Below are 19289 nucleotides of genomic sequence, written 5' to 3'. Positions count from 1 at the left end.
AATTAGAAATAACATGTGTTCACTTTGGGATTGTTCCTCAGAAGAAAGTAAATATATTATTCATTATATCTGATAATTGTATGTTGCATTTAATCCTGCTTTTCCTTTATGAGTTTACATTAATAATATAACATGCAGCCTGGCTCTAAGGTAATTTAACTGCAGTGGTACTATGTTGCTTTTGATTGCCTAAGTCAGAGTCAGCCATTCAAAGTTCATTTTCTGCCTCTTGTTCTTGATTTTCCTGATAACCTGTGAATGCTGTCTTGTCTTCTAACAAATCTTCCTGTTCAAGCAGTTTCCAAAATAAAGTATGTTCGCAGTGGTGTATCTTTGTTCTTATTGAACATTAGTGTTGCTATCCTATTTTGTATATTTTAATGGTGGCTTGGTTTGGTTTTGCTTTATGCGAAAACAGAAGCACTTTCTACACGATCTGTTCAGAATGCTGATGCCACAATAACTTGTGTTGTTGGTTGCTTTGGCTACAGCAGCTTCAATCCACAGAGAGTAGGCTAATGAGAATAAAATGACACTCAAGCAAAATGAATAGCATGCTACATCCATAAGCACCTAACATCAAAATGTTAGTTGTAAACAATAAGAGCCAGTTACTATCCTAATAAGATGGGCCTGGAGGTAAGATTGCATTATGGGAGTCCCTGTTGATTTTACTCCGCTAGTAGTGGATAGTGCTCATTTCCATTTCAAGGCCACTGAGCCAATGCAGTCCAAAGACATTATTGCAGTCATGGTGTCCAGCTGTTAGAACAGCTCATAGAATGCTGTTACCTTCAAACCAAAGTGGTACCTATTTATCTACTTGCATTTGCGTGCTTTTGAACTGTTAGGTTGGCAGAAGCTGAGGCTGGAACAGGGGTTCACCTTGTTGTGTGATTCTCGAGTCTCAAACCTGGATTGCTAGCTATCCAGCTGACAAGCCCGGTGTCTTAGCTGGTAGCTACCATGCCCCCCCACCAATAATGCACTATACAGAACATATTTTTGAGTATTGTTACTATAGGACAAGATGGTTTTCCAAAACATTGTTTTAAAGACAAGTCTCTGTACTAACAACAATCAAATTTCTTCTTCTTCTTCTTCTTCTTCTTCTTCTTCTTCTTCTTCCTCTTCCTCTTCCTCTTCTTCCTCGTCTTCTTCTTCTTCTCCTCCTCCTCCTTCTCCTTCTCCTGCAATATCCGTCATCGGACATTGGTGATCATGTTGGTGATCCTATTTTTATCAACAACTGCATGAAAAATGTGCTGTTGAGTTTTGTCCAAACCAGTCCCTTAGATTTTGAAGCCATAATGTTCTTTTTCTGTCTGGACCTCATTTGCTTTCAGCCTTTCCTTAGAGGATTAAGCATGCTGTATTTTTCTGGATGTCTCATCACACATCACAAAGAACTACACAGAAGAAAAATATTTTCTTCCTGGAGTTGTCTCTATGGAATTTCCTATTTTGTACAGAGCAGTCCAAAGATGTACATGGAGTATTATTCATGGAGCATGCTTTGCAGTGAGGAAGAGGAGAGAATACAAAACTTTCTATGCTTGAACACCTGAACTACAGTAGCCACCGTCCATGCTACTATGTCAAAGGCAAGCCACAAATAAGGCCAACATCTTAGAAACTCCTTTGCTCTCTTTTCACACCTCAGATAATCTCCTCAGATATGTACGGTTAGTCCTTGATTTACAACCATTAGTTTAGTGACTGAAGTTACAATGGCAATGAAAAAAGTGATTTATGACTATTTTTCACACTTATGACAATTGCAGCATCCCATCCAATGGTCACATGATCAAAATTTGGATGTTTGGCAACTGGCTCTCCTATTTATGATGGTTGCAGTGTCCCAGGGTCATGTAATCATCATCTGTGACAGCCCGACAAACAACGTCAATGGGGAAACCACATTAACCTAATAGCCTTGTTACTAACTTACCAACTGCAGCGATTCATTTAAGATCTGTGGCAAGCAAAGTCATAAAATGCGACACAATTCACTTAACAACTATCTCACTTAGTAACAGTTGTGGTTGTAAGTTGAAGACTACCTATTTATCATATTAATGGTAAAAGGACAGCCAAATAGAACAGAAACTTGACAGGTTCACAGCAGAATGCCAGGGATCAAAGGGTTAAGTGTCAAGAACCATCTTCTGGAGTCACCTACCGTATTTTCAGAGTATAGGATGCATCATTTCCTCCCTAAAAGACACTGAAAATTTGGGTGTGTCTTATATACTTTGAATGTAGTCTTTTCAAAGCTTTTTTTCACAGCCCTAACTAGGTGCTAATGATCTTCCTGGCTTCTGACCCCCTCCAAAGAGGTTTTTTTTCAGCCGTAAGTCTTTGCAGGCTTGTTTTCATCCCTACTCCTTCTGAAAAAGGCTTTTTCAGTCCTAACCAGGGGATAAAATAATGTGTTGAAGCTGAACAGACTAAGAACGCTAACCAGATGAATACTAGTAGGTAGATTTCCACCCCTATTTTCTTCCCCCTAAAATAAAGTGCGTCCTATACGCTGATGCGTCCTATACTCCAAAAATATGGTAATAATGCTAGAAAGGATACAATGGTTGGTGATATCTGAAGCCACTGAGGAATAAAGCCAAGGAAAAAAATACGTTCTTCTATCCTTCTCTCGGAATAAATCATCCATAAGGCTAAATTGTAACTTTAAAGACACATGTCCTACTTACCAGAATTGAGTAGGATGATAGATTTAAGGCATACAAATTCTTCCCCCTGGACATTCATCATTCGAAAGCGAGAAGAAGCAGCCAGCAGCATGTCAAATATTTCTAACATGCCTTCAACACACTTTCCTTGATTCCTGCAAGAACAAATGAGAATCTAAATGCATGAGTGTTTAACCAAGAGAGCTGAAATAGTCGATTTCATTTGTCCAAGGCATCTTTTGTCCAAGACAAAAGGTTCTAAACTTGATAACTTTAAGACTTGTGGACTTCAACTCCCAGAATTCCTTAGCCAGCTGCCATCCCTCCCCCTTAGTCTGCGGAGAGGGGTGGCATACAAATCCAATAGATAGATAGATAGATAGATAGGTAGGTAGGTAGGTAGGTAGGTAGGTAGATAGATAGATAGATAGATAGATAGATAGATAGATAGATAGATAGATAGATAGATAGATAATTCATAACCATTCTCATGCTAACATTTGAAGTTGGATACAGATGTTGGGTAAGATAAATACTAGCTTACAGAAAACAATAGAATGATATATACAAGCAAGCAATTCATAAATGCAACCATCCATTTTAAAATTCCCTTGATTCCAATACTGTGATCCAAATACATCTATTTGAGAAAATTCCATTTTCGTTTCAAAATTCCAAACACTAAATAACGTCTATACAAATAATACCAATGTAATGTTGGAATTCTTACCTAATCTTCCAATTCTACACATAAATAGCTCACTGCTGTAGAAACCATTAGATACTTTTTCCTCCAACTATCCTGTCTACAAGCCAAGGTTGGAAATTTACAGCCATTGCAAAGGTTTTCAACATTAATCCTGACCATGTGGCAGTGATAAAGCGGCAGGATGTTTAATTCTCAAAAATGCATTTGGTTTTTTTTATAAATGTTCTTATAGGTTGCTATAGATCAGTGGTGGCAAACTTTTTTTTTTGCTCAAGTGCCAAAAGGGTGCATATAGCCACACCCATAATGCAATGCTCGCACACATGCATGCACGTAGGCCTCACTGAAGCCTCTGGACTTCCAGTAGGCCCGTTGGACCGTTTTCTCCCTCCCCAGGCTTCAGGAAAGCCTCCAGAGCCTGTGGATGGTGAAAAATGGGCCCAACAGGCCTACTGGAAGTTTGGAAAACAACTTCCACTAGGCCCATAAGGTCTGGGTTTTGCCATCTGCAGACTCTGGAGGCTTTCCTAAAGCCTGGGGAGGGCAAAAACAGCCTACCACCACCCTCTGGAATGCCAAAAATCAGCTGGCCAGTGCACACTGGAGCTGACATAGCGCAACACCTCATGTGCTCTCAGATATGACTGCGTACACCATCATGACTATAGATAGAAGACGGCTTCAGAAGTTTTTCATGTCCTATATTAATTAATAATAATAATAATTTATTGGATTTGTATGCTGCCCCTCTCCGTAGACTCGGGGCGGCTAACAACAATGATAAAAACAACATGTAACAATCCAATAATAAAAACAACTAAAAACCCTTATTATAAAATCAAACATACATACAAACATACCATGCATAACTTGTAATGGCCTAGGGGGAAGGAGTATCTCAACTCCCCCATGCCTGGCAGTATAAATGAGTCTTGAGTAGTTTACGAAAGACAGGGAGGGTGGGGGCAGTTCTAATCTCCGGGGGGAGTTGGTTCCAGAGGGCTGGGGCTGCCACAGAGAAGGCTCTTCCCCTGGAGCCCGCCAAACGACATTGTTTTGTCGACGAGACCCGGAGAAGGCCAACTCTGTGGAACCTTATCGGTCGCTGGGATTCGTGCGGTAGCAGGCGGTTCCGGAGGTAATCTGGTCCCATTGCTATTGCATAGCTTTCAAATCTTGATTCAAACATTTCTTTCTTTGGTGATGTCTCAACACAATATCTACTGTGAGATGATAAATCACATCATACAACCAGAGGCAGACATTTCATCCAAGTGACTGAATAGATTTTCTTATACAAAAGTAAATGGATATATTTTAAGTATGCAGTTAGAGAAGTTTTACAAATAGTTTCTTTCCCAAAAAAGGGAATGATTAACAGCAATTATTTATGACTGCTGCTTAGACTTCTGAGCAAATATTCAAGTACCGGTAATAAGTAGTTAGCCAATATCTTAATGTTCCTGAAAAAAGTACATTTTTAAAAAAGATTTAAAACAATCCTTAAAGTAAATCAATCCCTTTGAAGGTGTTTCTGCCGTTTCAGAGAGTGGCAATGTGTCTATTGAGTCTTCCAACTAAACTTTATTCTGGTAAATGGTAAAGAAATTCTGCAAAATATGATCTAAAGGACATCTACAGATTGTGCTGTGTCCATGTCATCCAGTAACAAGGGAATTAGGTTAGGGTTTTTAACTCCCTGGTTTCACAAAAGCAGTGTGAGTCTAATCCCTGAATAGATTCACTTTTGCCAACTTGGATGCCTGAGAACAAAGAACAACATAATTCCTTCAATTGGTTGACAGGAGAATGTGGGGAGGTGAAGGGAGAGCATTTAATCAGCGCTCTGCCTTGCCTATCCCCTAAAAGGATGGTAAAGAGATGCACGGCAGCAATAAGATGATTTTTATTATACTCAAAGTAACCACATTATCAACAAATTTCAATAGTATAGTTTAAGAGTGGTAGGAGGATACAAATGCATGCAGCCCTATAAACAATTGATTTGGCCTGGAGATATGTATGCAATGCATAGGTGGATATAATTTCAACAGTCTGCAATTAGTCTCTTTCTATGAGACTAATATATGAGATATATTGTAATTGGTGCCTTCAAATACTGTTTAAATAGCAGACCAATTTATCCAAGACTCTAATCCAGCTACCCGTGGCTGGTTAGATAAATATAATAACAGATCCATCACAGTCCCCACAATCCCAAGTGGAAAAACCTTACACAGATTCATAATTATGTTTTTTATTTAAAACATATTTAAGTAAAACATATTCATCAGGCATATTATCTAATACATGCCTGATGAAACAAACAAACAAACAAACAAACAAACAAACAAACGCTGGTTTTTTGGACTATAAGACGCAACTTTCACCCCCCAAAAAGAGGGTGAAAATCTGGGTGCATCTTATACTCCAAATGTATAAGTGGTGGGTGGATTGGCCCATCCTCTGAAATGGAGGTTTCAGAAGCTGAAAAAAGCCTCTGAAATGGAGCTTCAGAAAAAAGCCTCTGAAATGGAGCTTCAGAAAAAAGCCTCTGAAATGGAGCTTCAGAAAAAAGCCTCTGAAATGGAGCTTCAGAAAAAAGCCTCTGAAATGGAGCTTCAGAAAAAAGCCTCTGAAATGGAGCTTCAGAAAAAAGCCTCTGAAATGGAGCTTCAGAAAAAAGCCTCTGAAATGGAGCTTCAGAAAAAAGCCTCTGAAATGGAGCTTCAGAAAAAAGCCTCTGAAATGGAGCTTCAGAAAAAAGCCTCTGAAATGGAGGTTTCAGAGGCAGGAGGGGAAAAAAACAAGGAGCCGAGCTCACAACCAATGAACCTGTTGCTAAAATTCACTTGTGGGAACAGTTGATTGGGGGCATTCTGGGAAGGCCAATCCACCCACCAATTCCCACCATTCAGCTTTTTTCTTATTTTCCTCCCCCAAAACGGTAAATGGCTAGTATATTAGAGCAGTGGTTCTCAACCTGTGCATCAGGGCCCCTTTAGGGGTCAAACAACCGTTTCACAGGGGTCACCTAAGACCGTGGCAAAAGACAAATTCCCCATGGTGTTAGGAACTAAAGCTTCTATTCTGGCGCCTTGGGACATATTTTTACAATCTGACCAATCAGGCACTTACAGTAGGGGTGTCCCTCTGACATTCCTGCCAATCAGTTTAAAGCTCTGTTGGGAGAATTGGTACTAGATATGATTGGGGGTCACCACAACATGAGGAACTGTATTAAGGGGTCGCGGCATTAGAAAGGTTGAGAACCACTGCCTTAGAACAGCAACAAAAAAAGATGATTCAAAAGCATCTAGACTGGCTTGATCGCTGGCAATTAAAAATATACCTATAAAATTCTGCCTTCTAAATATGGAAAACTAAAACCCTTAGTATAGGTTGGGGAAAAAAACAGGCTTTTCAATAGTGCATGTGAAAGCAATCTGGATAGTTTGGTTAGCAAGTTCAATAGATGAGACAGCAGTATGATGCAGCTTTTAAGAAAACCATTGCTATTTTGAATAACATTACCAAGAGCACAGATTTGGGCCCTTGGGGAAGGAATTATTCCACCCTACCGTTTCCTAGTCAGATCCCACTTGCGGTATCCAATTCAGAAGAGGGCAATGAATATAATAAACACCTTGTTATCTACCCTATCAGGATTGGTAAAAAGATGTTTTTATTCAATATATGTTTGACTTGAGAGAAGAGCTAAGCTGAGGGAGCAGTTGAAGTGTAATCACTAGAATAGAACAGAATAGAATAGAATTTTATTGACTGTGTGATTGGACACACAAGGAATTTGTCTTGCTGCATGTGCTCTCAGTGTACATAAAAGAAAAGATAAGTTCATCAAGAATTGTAAGGTACAATAAATCAAATCATAGTAGGAACCAGTCGATATAAATCGTTAGGATATAAGCAACAACGTTACAGTCATATAGTCATTTGTGAGAAGAGATGGGTGATGGTACTGATGAGACGATTAATAGTAGTGCAGTCTTAGTAAATACAGTGGTACCTCGGTTTTCGAACGCCTTTGTTTTCATATATTTCGGATACCGAACAAAATTTTCTGCAAAAATTTGCTTCAGTATGCGAACAAAAATTCGGATAATGAACAGAAAATTTTGTTTACTACCTGAAATGTAAGATCTGAGGGGACGAGGTGAGAGGGGATGGCAGTTGGAATCCCGACACGCCCCTCCTGGCTGCCCTCTTAACAGCCGCCCATTCTCTACCTTGTAAGTGCTCCAAGCTGCAGGAAGGGTAGGGCTGGCTGCAATACCGGCAGCTTTGGGGGGCTCCTTTCCTCAGCGGTTCAGTTGGTTACATGCAGGCAGCTGCACCAACTTTTTCTTTCCCGCCGCCGGCCGCTCCGGCAGCTTCCCTTCGAGGAGCAGCAGCAGCGTCAGGAATGTCATGTGATGAAGGGAAGCCGCCAGAGCCGCCGCTGGGAAAGAAAAGGTTGAGGCAGCTGCCTGGAGGTAATGAACTGCTGAGGAAAGGAGCCCCCCGAAGCTTCCGGTATTGAAGCCAGCCCTACCCTTCTTGCAGCTTGGAGCAGTTACAAGGTAGAGACTGGGCAGCTCGAGGAGCAGCAGCAGCGCCAGGAACATCGCGTAGTTCAGTTGGTTGCCTCCAAGCAGCTGCATGAACTTTTTCTTTCCTGGCGGTGGCGGCGGCTTCCCTTCATCACGTGACGTTCCCGGCCGCCAGGAAAGAAAAAATTCGTGCAGCTGCTTGGAGGCAACCAACTGAACCGCTGAGGAAAGTAGCCCCCCGAAGCTGCCGGTATTGCAACCAGCCCTACCCTTCCTGCAGCTTGGAGCAGTTACAAGGTAGAGACTGGGAGGCTGTTAAGGGGGCAGCCAGAAGGGGCGTGTCGGGATTCCAACACCCCTTCCCTCTCACCCCGTCCCCTCAGATCTTTATCCCATAGGAAATAGAGGAAATACTGTAGATTTAATTGGTTCGCAGCAAGTCAATGGGCTGGGAACCAATTAAATCCATTTCCATTATTTCCTATGGGATAAATGAATTCGGTTCTCGACCAAATCGGTTCTCAACCACACTTCTGGAACGGATTGTGGTCGAGAACCGAGGTACCATTGTAATTTGACAATATTGAGGGAATTATTTGTTTAGCAGAGTGATGGCATTTGGGAAAAATGTTATTGTGTTTAGTTGTTCTGGTGTGCAATGCTCTATAGCATTGTTTTGAAGGTAGGAGTTGAAGCAGTTTATGTCCAAGATGTTAGGTGTCTGTAAATATTTTCACAGCCCTCTTTTTGACTAATGCCTCAATGGAAGGCAGGTTGGTAGCAATTATTTATACTCTGAAGTCTTGTTGGGTTGCAAAACCAAACCAGATAGTTATAGAGATGCAGATGACAGACTCCGTAATTTGTCTGTAGAACTGTATCAGCAGCTTCTTGGGCAGTTTGAGCTTTCTGAGTTGGCGCAGAAAGAACATTCTCTGCTGTGCTTTTTTGATGACATTTTTAATGTTGTGTTCATTTTAGATCGTCGAACCCGGAAATTTGAAGGTCTCTACTGTTGATACTGTGTTTCTAGTATTCTAAGAGGTGGAAGTATGGGTAGGTTTCTCCTAAAGTCTACCACCATTTCTACAGTTTTGAGTGTATTCAGTTCCAGATTGTTTGGGTCACACCACAAGGTAAGTTGCTCAACCTCCCATCTGTATGCAGATTCATCATTGTCTCAAATGAGTCCAATCACTATTGTGTCATCTGCGAACTTTAGTAGTTTCACAGATGGATCGTTAGAGATGCAGTCATTGGTATATAGAGAAGAGAAACAAAGAAAGCACATAGCTTTGGGGGGGCGGGATATGCTAATTGTGCAGGTATCTGATGTGATTCTGTTTAGCTTCACCTGCTGCTTCCTGTCTGTTAGGAAGCTTATGATCAACTTACAAATGTGTTCAGGTACCATTAACTGGTTCAGCTTACTTAGAAGAGTGTCTGGAATTATGGTATTGAATGCTGAACTAAAGTCTACAAAGAGGACCCTTGCGTAGGACTTTGGAGATTCAAGATGTTGTAGGATGTAGTGCAGAGCCATATTAACAGCATCATTTGTTGATCTGTTTGCGTGGTGTGCAAATTGCAGGGGGTCTAACAGTGGATCTGTGATGGTTTTCAAGTGGGACATCACTAACCTTCCAAAGGTTTTCATAAATACAGATGTTAGAGCAACTAATCTGCAGTCATTCAGTTCCTTGATGGCGGGCTTCTTTGGAACTGGGATGATAGTAGAGCATTTGAAACAAGAAGGAACATACCAATCTCTAGCAACTTATTGAAGATTCAGGTGAAGATGGGGGCCAATTGGTAAGCACAGACTTTAAAGCAAGAGAGAGTTATCTTGTCAATAAAGAGGACTTCTTTATTGCCCAAGATCAGTAATGGTGAACTTTTTTCCCTTGGTTGCCGAAAAAGTGTATGTATGCACTATTGCACATGCACAAGTGCCCACATCCATAATTCAATGCCTGGGGAGGGTGAAAGCTTCCCCCACCCAGTGAAGGGCTACCAAAAATTTTTCTTCCACACTGTGGGCATGATTTATGCAGGACACCCTGCATTTTCTTTCAACATCTTTCAGTGCAAATTGGGTGTTCTGGGGTGGAGCTCCATACAGTGCATAAACTACAACAAAGTTGATTCAGGTTCAATATGGGAGAGGGGGGGCGCATCCAGATTGTATGAGTTGTCCCTGGCAGACTGGACTCCCACTTGATTTAAAGCTCTCCTTCCCTTGAGGATTTTAAACAGAAGCTGGATAATCAGAGATGCTCCATGATGGTTCTTGCATTGACCAGGAAGTGGGACTAATTCACTCTCAACTCCATGAGTCTCAATAAAAGAGTGTGGAATAAAGGAGACCAGGAACATTTACATGGGAACAAATCAAAGCGCTTGATTATATGGGAAATGGTAGGTGGGAGATTATTACTGATGAACAACACAGCATTATGAAACCTTCAGTTTTCTTCATGATTTAACATAGTGTTGCTGTAAAGATTTGCTCGGAGTAATTTTGAACAGACATTCCAGCTATTACATTCCAGATGTGCTGAGATTACAATTTCCAGATTTCCTAATCATCCTGGCCAATATTCTTATTGGCTGGGAATTCTAGGAATACTAATTCCCACACATCCAGAAGGCACCAGGGTGGGAAAGGATAATATATGTTAATGGAATGAATCACTGCAGTCTCCCTGTTTTGAATGAGGGTAGCAAGTTTTCAGTTAAATATATAGTAACTTTTGGCACAAGTTAAATGTAGGAAAAGTAGAGAATAGGTTCAACTACACTAAAGCATGAAAGAAAACAAAATAATTGCTGAAAGAGAAGTGGCAGGTTGGATCAATAATTTATTCTATCTGAGAATTTTAAAAAATGTAGAATTGAGGCATTACTCAAAACAGTCCAGTTTTTCTTTCCAAAGAAATGGTAAATTACTATTTCATCTTTAGAAATAGCTAAGCATTGTTATTGCTGACAAAAATATTTCCTTTAGAAATAATGGAGGCATGTGGTATTTGATGACAAGAGATGAGTGGTCCATCACAACATATCCACAACATTAAAAAAAAAACTGCCTTTTAGCAAGTGTTTCTCATGATGTTCTCATCAATATCACTCTATTTTGCTTTTACTGGGTGATGTTTTATAAATAGTCCTGAACAAAATTGCCTCCAAATCTGAAATTGCAACTTGGAACACAGTCAATATAGGAAGCGGACTTCGTATACATTGATTCCTGAAGAAGTATTTGGGCAAATGGAAAATTAATAGCCTTGTGTTTTTTAAAATCAATATTTCTTCTTGTTAAACAGTCAATAAAGTATAACTCTGCCCATAATATCATGTTTACTCAAAAATAAGCATCCCTGTAATCGATATTGCTTACTTCTTATTTAGTGTGCTCAAGAACTGCAGTCTGAATATGAACCTAGTCTTCATTTTAAAAAAAACACATTATACCTTGTTTTTAGTGCCAATACACACAGGGATAAAAAAACCTCTCGATGGAAAGTTAGACAAGTTTAAATTTTTCCTGAAAAAATAAATATTTCTGTTCTGTCTCCTGCCTTACTGTCTTTCATATAACTACTATTTCACAAGTAGACAATATTAATTCAGGAATATATTTCTGTCCATTATCAGATAGTGTTCCAAAAGAAGAAGGATGAAATATTGTTGGCTAAGTAACAGTGCAATCATAACTCTTATTTGCACAAAAGGAAGTTGCACTGATTTCAATCAGATTTGTTGCTCCAGAAATCTGCTTCAGACATTGACCTAGATATTCCAAATGAAAAGTTCTTTCCATTCATTCTGTTCTCCACAAACATAGGCTCCACTAACCTTAAATCTATAGTGCCAATCTTGGTTAAGACTAACAGATTTACTATGGCATAGGTTTTCACAAGCCACAGCCTACGTTTGAAGTTATCAGATACTATTTCATAGCAATCATCGAAGACACTTTTAGTATTCCTGGGGTGTCATGTGAATGACTATCTTATCAAGGGGTAATTCTGGGGAAGAACTGATTGTAGAGGCTCTTTCACCCAAAATTACATTCCTTTGAATCCACACAATATGGTTGTTGTCTTGCCCTTCATGAGAAGTGGCCCCTCACCCATACACATCATGGCAGCTGTAATGAGCAGAAGAAATCGCCTCTAAAAACAGGAGGAAGAATCACAATCAAGATAGTGATCAGATAAAAGAAATTTGAGACCAAAGCAAAGATGTAATTTGAGAAAGCATCTCTGACATGATTGTTCCTAGTTTTTTTTAAAGACAAAGGCAGGGATAGGGGAAAACACATTCAAAAGAGTTGCTTTGAGGTACAAGGGGCTGTGTATAAATTTTATCAACACAAGCATACATGAAATAAAGGCTCAGCAGGTCCCACAGAAGAAAGAAATCTCAGAGCAATAAACAGTTTATGCTGTAACTTTTCTAACGCAAATATCCATGTTTTTAGGTGCAGAATTCTTTTCACCAAGCCTTCTGGGATAGAGCAGGTGGTGTTTTCAACATGTCAAATATCACCAAGTGAAGTTTAAGAACAAATCTCCTATTTTCATAGCAAGACAGCTGACAGACAGATGGATGGCCTCTTGCACTTTCCTTTTCGACATCCACATAAAACCATTTATATTTTTTACATAAATCCATCATGTTATGTTTTACATAACATGCTAGATGGAGAAAATTAAGACTATTAGGCAGTAATTTTTATAATAATTTCCGAGTTGGAACTTTAAAAAAAATATTCACAGAATAGAATAATGGCTCCTGACTCATAATTTAGATCATTTGGAGTAATGGGGAAAAACATTGTCAAAAGAGAAAAAAACATGGGAGACATTTTTTTCTTGCTTGTAAGCCTTTGAGTACTGGCAAGACAAACAGAGAAATGGCGACAATACAAATAATGTATTGTTCCTGCACTTCCAAGTGGAAAATCCTGTCTTTGCTCAGAATTATATACCTCAAGCCAAGAAGAAATTTTCTCTGGGGTTTGAACCTTCTTCTTAGCTGATTTTGATCTCTGCAGTGGAGTTTTCTTGTAAATAACATTTTAAACAATATAAATCTTTAAGATTTGGGAATCACATTTTCTTGATTATTTTAATTGGAATTTTTATAGTTTTGAATTGCAAGATGTTTATTAGTATTATATTTTATGGATCATATTAAATTCCTTAACTATCAAATTGCTTTATACCATATAAACTCAAAATTTGTTATCTTTTAATATTGGTTGTAAACTGTCTTGAAAGACTTAACCATTGATGTGCAGATAGTGGTTGAGACAGAGGATTGCCTAATTCATATCCCCACCACCATCAACATTAGTATTCCCACAATTCAAGAGACCCAACATCAAAGTTGTTTTTGTCTATTTTCCGTTTCCCTAATTTCATATGCTAAGGTACATTGAGTTTAAGATCACTACCACAATATCAAAGTTGGGTTCCTCTTGATTCGGACCCGTTCTTTAGAACCAGTAGCGGGAATTTCCCCCTGCTCTCCAAACTGGGAATGATGGTCTGCTGGCCACGCCCATTTCAACTTTATTATGGCCAATGTAATTATAATTATCAAAGGATCTTCCAAAGTCACATGATAAAGGGGGGAAACACACAAAACCAGTCAGAGTATAGTTGACAACTGCCTTTGCTGGCAGGAATAATCAAAATAATAAATAAAATCTTTGAGAATACATACGGTAATAGGCCAACTAATCCTAATTATTTAAATATTATGGCTGCCCATTCCAATATGCTATGGGCTGGTTAAAACATCTTCATAAAAATAAAGATACAATCTTAGACTCAAAATTAAACTAGACTCATTATACAATTATCCTATATAAAATATACTAGGTGATGCAAAAATAAAAAGTGTCAGTTCATAAGGAAGTGAATCTAAAAATCCAACCACAAAACAAAGGCATAAACATAAAAAGTGTTTCACAGTTCAAAAAAAAAAATTATTACAAAGGAGTTTAAGAGGCTTGCATATTTTAGGAGGTGTTTTTTTTTATTACAGTAGCCCTTCCCTCTTTTTGGCTATAGGATCTCTTCAGTAGCAAAGAGGTCAAAATGGCTGCAGTTATATCGCATAGCATGGCATTTACAACAACAGCAGCAATAACATTACCAAACTGCAGACTAACCTGTCCAACAATAAGTTGGGGGCAAACAGCAGCTTTCCTGGATGTTCCACAGATCTCCACACTAGGCCAATCATCAATATCTCTAACCAGGCACATTCTAGTAGATGAACTTGATCATGGAGTGTTAAGTCCACAAAGCCTTAAAAAAAAAGGAAAGGCAAGATTTATTCAATAAAGAGAACAATTTATGAGAATTTTGAGGTCTGTGCCAAACTGCAAAGCTTTGGTTGACTCATTCAGTTGCAACAGGTTCATGGATCAAAACGAAATCCACTTTGATGTGCTGAATTGGATCAGGGGGGCAGAAATAATTGGTAAATATATACGAAGACAAGGCTGGCAATTTGAGAAGTTGTTGCTTTTCTGTGCTTTAACAAAGTAGAAAAACAAAGCATACATGTTATCACAGAGTCATGGGGCTGGAAAGGATTTCAAAGGTCTTTCAATCCAACCCCCTGTTCAAGGCAGGAGTCATATGCCATCCCAGTCAAATGGTTATCCATCTATTTTTGAAAACCTCCAGTGATGGAGAATCCATAACTCTGAGAGGCACACTATTCCACTGAATAATTGTTCTCACGGTCAGAAAATATCTCCTTACTTCTAGGTTGGATCTCTCTTTAACAAACTTCCTTCCATTACTATTTGTCCTGCCCTCTTGCGCTTTGGAGAATAAGTCAATCCCTTCTTCTCTGTGATAGCCCTTCAAGTACTAGAAGACAGTTATCATATTTTCCTTAATCTGTCTCTTTGATAGGTTGGACATACCTTGCAGTCTCAACCATTCATCATAGATTTCACCTATAGACCCATCTTTGTTTCCTCTCTCTGCAAGCTTATGATTATGGTGTAAACATTATAAGTAGTAGTGGGCTCCAAAACCTGTTGCTACTGGTTCGTGCATGTGCTTGCACACGACACCTCTGGGCATGTGTAAAAGTATCCTAGGTGGGTAGTGCAGAGCCTTCAGCTGCTGCCACTACTGGTTCTCAGAACTGGGCCAAACCAGGAGCAACCCACTGCTGATTATAAGGCAATTTCCTGTTTTTATAGTAGAATCCTAAATGAAATGTGTAGTGGAATAATAGTACTTCTACATTTCCAAACTATTATGTTTTACAATGGCGTACTATTCTAATGTCTTAAACCATGTACTGGAATCAAGCATGCATTATATGCAAACACTCAAGACTAGCAAGTGCCCTACATGGAATTATGTTTGTATGCATGTGCCCACATTCATGTACACTACAGGCTTTATAAATGTATGACTTTTGTTATTAGACAATCAGAACTTATTTTTCATCTATAGGAAAAAATATATTTTTAAAAATTCTCTCTGCCAACTTCCTAATACTATTATGAAGAAAACTCAAATGTTTGTAATCTTGACTTATTTTTTTATTTTGGGATTAGTCCATTTTAAGATTGCTTTATCAGTACTAAGGTAGTGGTCTCTTTGACAAAATATTCACCATCTCCTGTTCATATTCTTGTTCTGTCGGGCTCTCTGGTAGACTCCTCCCAAAAATTCACAGGTACAAATTTCAGACACACACACGTTTGAAAATTCAAAACAATGTTCTTTATAATGAAAATTCACTTAAACTAAGCCCTCTTTTGGTATAGCAAAGAGCACTCGTCTCCAAACAAACTGGTAATTTGTACAAGCCCCTTATCAGTTCTGTGATACTTAGCTTGCAGCTGTGAGGCAATTCACAGTCCTTCTTTCACAAAGTGAAACACACTTTGCTCTGGTTTAGTTTCAAAGCGGGGGAAAATCAGCACACAAAAAGTCAAAGTCAGTAAAGCAGTCACGAAACACAATGATCAGATAATCCTCCACAATGGCCAAACCCACAGGCTGCTATTTATAGCAGCCTCACTAATTAACACAGCCCCACCCAACCACAGGTGGCCTCATTTTCTTTGATAATAATCTCTCAGTTGTTGTTGCCTATGCATCCCTCTCCGCTTGCTTGGCTGTATCATTAACTCTTGTTCTGAATCCAAGGAGGAGCTAGAGAATTGATCTCCTTCTGAGTTGTCTGCCACACTCTCCTCCTCCCTGTCACTCATGTCTTCTTGGTCAGAGGAGCCTTCATCATCAGATTCCACCAGGGGCAAAACAGGCCTGCAGCATGTGGATGTCTCCCCCACATCCACAGTCCTTGGGGCAGGAGCTGGGCCAGAGCTAACCACAACAATTCTTAAATAGGAAATTGAGAGATTATATGACAGACATACAGTATTTCCCCATTGCATAACATATTTAGATTTTCCTGCTGCATTAAAATATCAGATTTATCACTGAACGCAGTGTAGAAGTAGCTCCTTAGCATAAATCTAAACCATCTTCTCTTTTTAAAAGATACTTCTTTAGACAATGGGTTTTTTTTCAGATTCATTCTTTCCCTCATTAAAATTTTAATTCTTTTGTCCTCAGTCAGCCAACATTTTATCCACATGGAATGTTTTGCCTTCCATTACTAGTGCTCCTCCATGTCCACAAGAACTGATGGATCTCCAAATAGCCACAATTAAGGATATATCCCACATTCATGGTAGAACTTATGACTCCTATCCACAAGTACTAAGAATACATATATATGTATTGTCTGTCCAAAGTAGAACTTGGATTATTATGAGCAGTACTATATTCTGCCACAAAAGCTAATTCTCCACGATGGTACAACTGTTGTATAGATAGTCCTTGTATAGCAACTGCCTTGTTTAATTAGTTTGATTTGCAGTTAGGACTCTGGTGAATCATTATTTTTACAACCTCCACAGGTCTTTAAAACAAAAGAAACCTGAAGCAAGATCATAAGCACAGTCACAGTTTCACCTACTGCTTTACTTTGATTAATGACCAACTTGCTGGTCCCAATTGTGATGACTAAACAAGGACTGAACAATATGTTTGTCCAAGAAAGAAAAATAATCTATCTAACTTGAGACACTAAATAGCTCATCCTTACATTATTTGATAATAACAATCAAACTTTAAGGATAAGCCAGAATGTAGCCTAGTCAACAGTATCTATATCCTCCTATATCTCAGTCTAGTATAGATTTCTGCTGTAGTTTATATTTGAACAGTATGCTAATTAGAAGTTTAATAGGACACCTGTAATAATTGATTGTTCGGAGCAGTTAGTTGCGCAATTGATTACTAAAACTCTAAGTTCTACAATTGATTGCTTAGAACTAGGAACAGGATGCGCTGATTAGATCTGAGAACTATATGTCTTCTTCCTGGAGCGGGGAACAAAGCATTCTGCTGCAGGATAGGAACTGTTCTTTCTTCTATTGGAGCTTAAACTGATGAAATACTGTTTCAACTAATCTGTCCATTCTGGTATATGTAAATAAAAATAGAAGCATTCCTTTTTCTTCTTCCCATTCTTCGAAATACTGTTTTCTAGTATATCCAGAGCAGAGATCTTGAAACTTGGCTATGCTGGCTGGAGAATTCTGGGAGTTGAAGTCCACAAGTCTTAAAGTTGCCATGTTTGGGGACCCCTGATCTAGAGAGTACTAACATTATCAACAAGATGAGAAATAATAGCCATTTAAGAAGACTACCATATTTTTCAGAGTATAAGACATGACTCAGTTTTGGGGGAGGAAAACAAGGGGGGAAAGGTCTCTGCCTCTCAGCAATTTGCCAAATAGCAAATAGCATACAGCACAAATGACATACACGGTTTGCTGTGTATTCTGTGCATGTGTACCTGACCCATAGACATACAAAGAAATGGAGAAATATACATTATGGCAGTATGTTGATGCCAGAAAGTTTTCTTAAATGTAATCACATTAACTCCTCCCAATTATTCAAATAGATCTACTCTAAACATAACTAAGTCAGGATTTAACTCAGCTGCTTTATCATATAATACTAAACAGGACACTGTTACAATTCAGAATATACTTGTACAGAGCTGTTAAAATTGACATGGCTTTTGTAAACTATAAATTATTCTCTGATTTTTAAAAGAAGATACAATAGCACTGGGCCTCTTCAGATCAAGTATTTATTTTAAAAAGCTTCTTCATTTTGTTAAGTTGTCTAGAACAGAGGTCCCCAACCGCCGGTCCGCGGACCGGGACCGGGCCGTTGGGGTTTTCCAGCCGGTCCGCGGCGTCGGAGACCCAAAGCCCATGTGGAGGAAGACGGAGCCAAGCGGGGCCACCCGGAGACCTTTTCCCGTCTTCTTCTCCTCGCTCGCTCCCCTCATAGCCAGCAGCCCCGCTCGCGGGGGGATGCCCGTTCGTAGCTACCAGCCCGCCAAGCGTCGAGGGGGCTTCCGAGGCTGAAGGGAAGAGCCGGAATGCCCTTCCCGGGTTTAGATTGCTTGCTGTTGGGGGAAACGGAGGAGGCGGCGGCGGCGGTGGGGCGCGATCGCCTACTTTCTGGAGCGAGGAGAAAAGAACCGCCGCCTCCTCCGTTTTCCCCAACAGCAAGCAATCTAAACCCGGGAAGGGCATTCCGGCTCTTCCCTTCAGCCTCGGAAGCCCCCTCGACGCTTGGCGGGCTGGTAGCTACGAACGGGCATCCCCCCGCGAGCGGGGCTGCTGGCTGTGAGGGGAGCGAGCGAGGAGAAGAAGACGGGAAAAGGTCTCCGGGTGGCCCCGCTTGGCTCCGTCTTCCTCCACGCAGGATGGGCTTTGGGTCTCCGACGCCCTCGCCCGTTCCCTCAGGAGCGATGAGTGGGACGTCTTCTTCTCCTCGCTCGCTCCCCTCATAACCATCCCTCCAGCGTCGAGGGGGCTTCCGAGGCTGAAGGGAAGAGCCGGAATGCCCTTCCCGGGTTTAGATTGCTTGCTGTTGGGGAAAACGGAGGAGGCGGCGGCGGCGGTGGGGCGCGATCGCCTACTTTCTGGAGCGAGGAGAAAAGAACCGCCGCCTCCTCCGTTTTCCCCAACAGCAAGCAATCTAAACCCGGGAAGGGCATTCCGGCTCTTCCCTTCAGCCTCGGAAGCCCCCTCGACGCTGGAGGGATGGTTATGAGGGGAGCGAGCGAGGAGAAGAAGACGTCCCACTCATCGCTCCTGAGGGAACGGGCGAGGGCGTCGGAGACCCAAAGCCCATCCTGCGTGGAGGAAGACGGAGCCAAGCGGGGCCACCCGGAGACCTTTTCCCGTCT

At 40.3% G+C, this 19289-nt stretch overlaps 1 protein-coding gene across 6 annotated transcripts in view; it reads right to left on the bottom strand.

Annotated features, from left to right (window-relative positions):
* Positions 1-19289, bottom strand: part of ESR1 (estrogen receptor 1) — a 258921-nt gene that overhangs the window by 5949 nt on the left and 233683 nt on the right. For all 6 annotated transcript variants that reach the window (XM_070733732.1, XM_070733728.1, XM_070733727.1 and 3 more), the window contains 2 exons: positions 14137-14275; positions 2712-2845 (listed from right to left, as the gene is read on the bottom strand). In XM_070733732.1, the coding sequence (XP_070589833.1) occupies positions 2712-2845; positions 14137-14275 (273 nt within the window). The remainder of the gene's footprint in view (positions 1-2711; positions 2846-14136; positions 14276-19289) is intronic.

The sequence above is a fragment of the Erythrolamprus reginae genome, chromosome 1 (genome assembly GCF_031021105.1).
Source record: "Erythrolamprus reginae isolate rEryReg1 chromosome 1, rEryReg1.hap1, whole genome shotgun sequence".
Lineage (NCBI taxonomy): Eukaryota > Metazoa > Chordata > Lepidosauria > Squamata > Dipsadidae > Erythrolamprus > Erythrolamprus reginae.
This window is presented reverse-complemented; position numbering and strand designations above follow the sequence as displayed.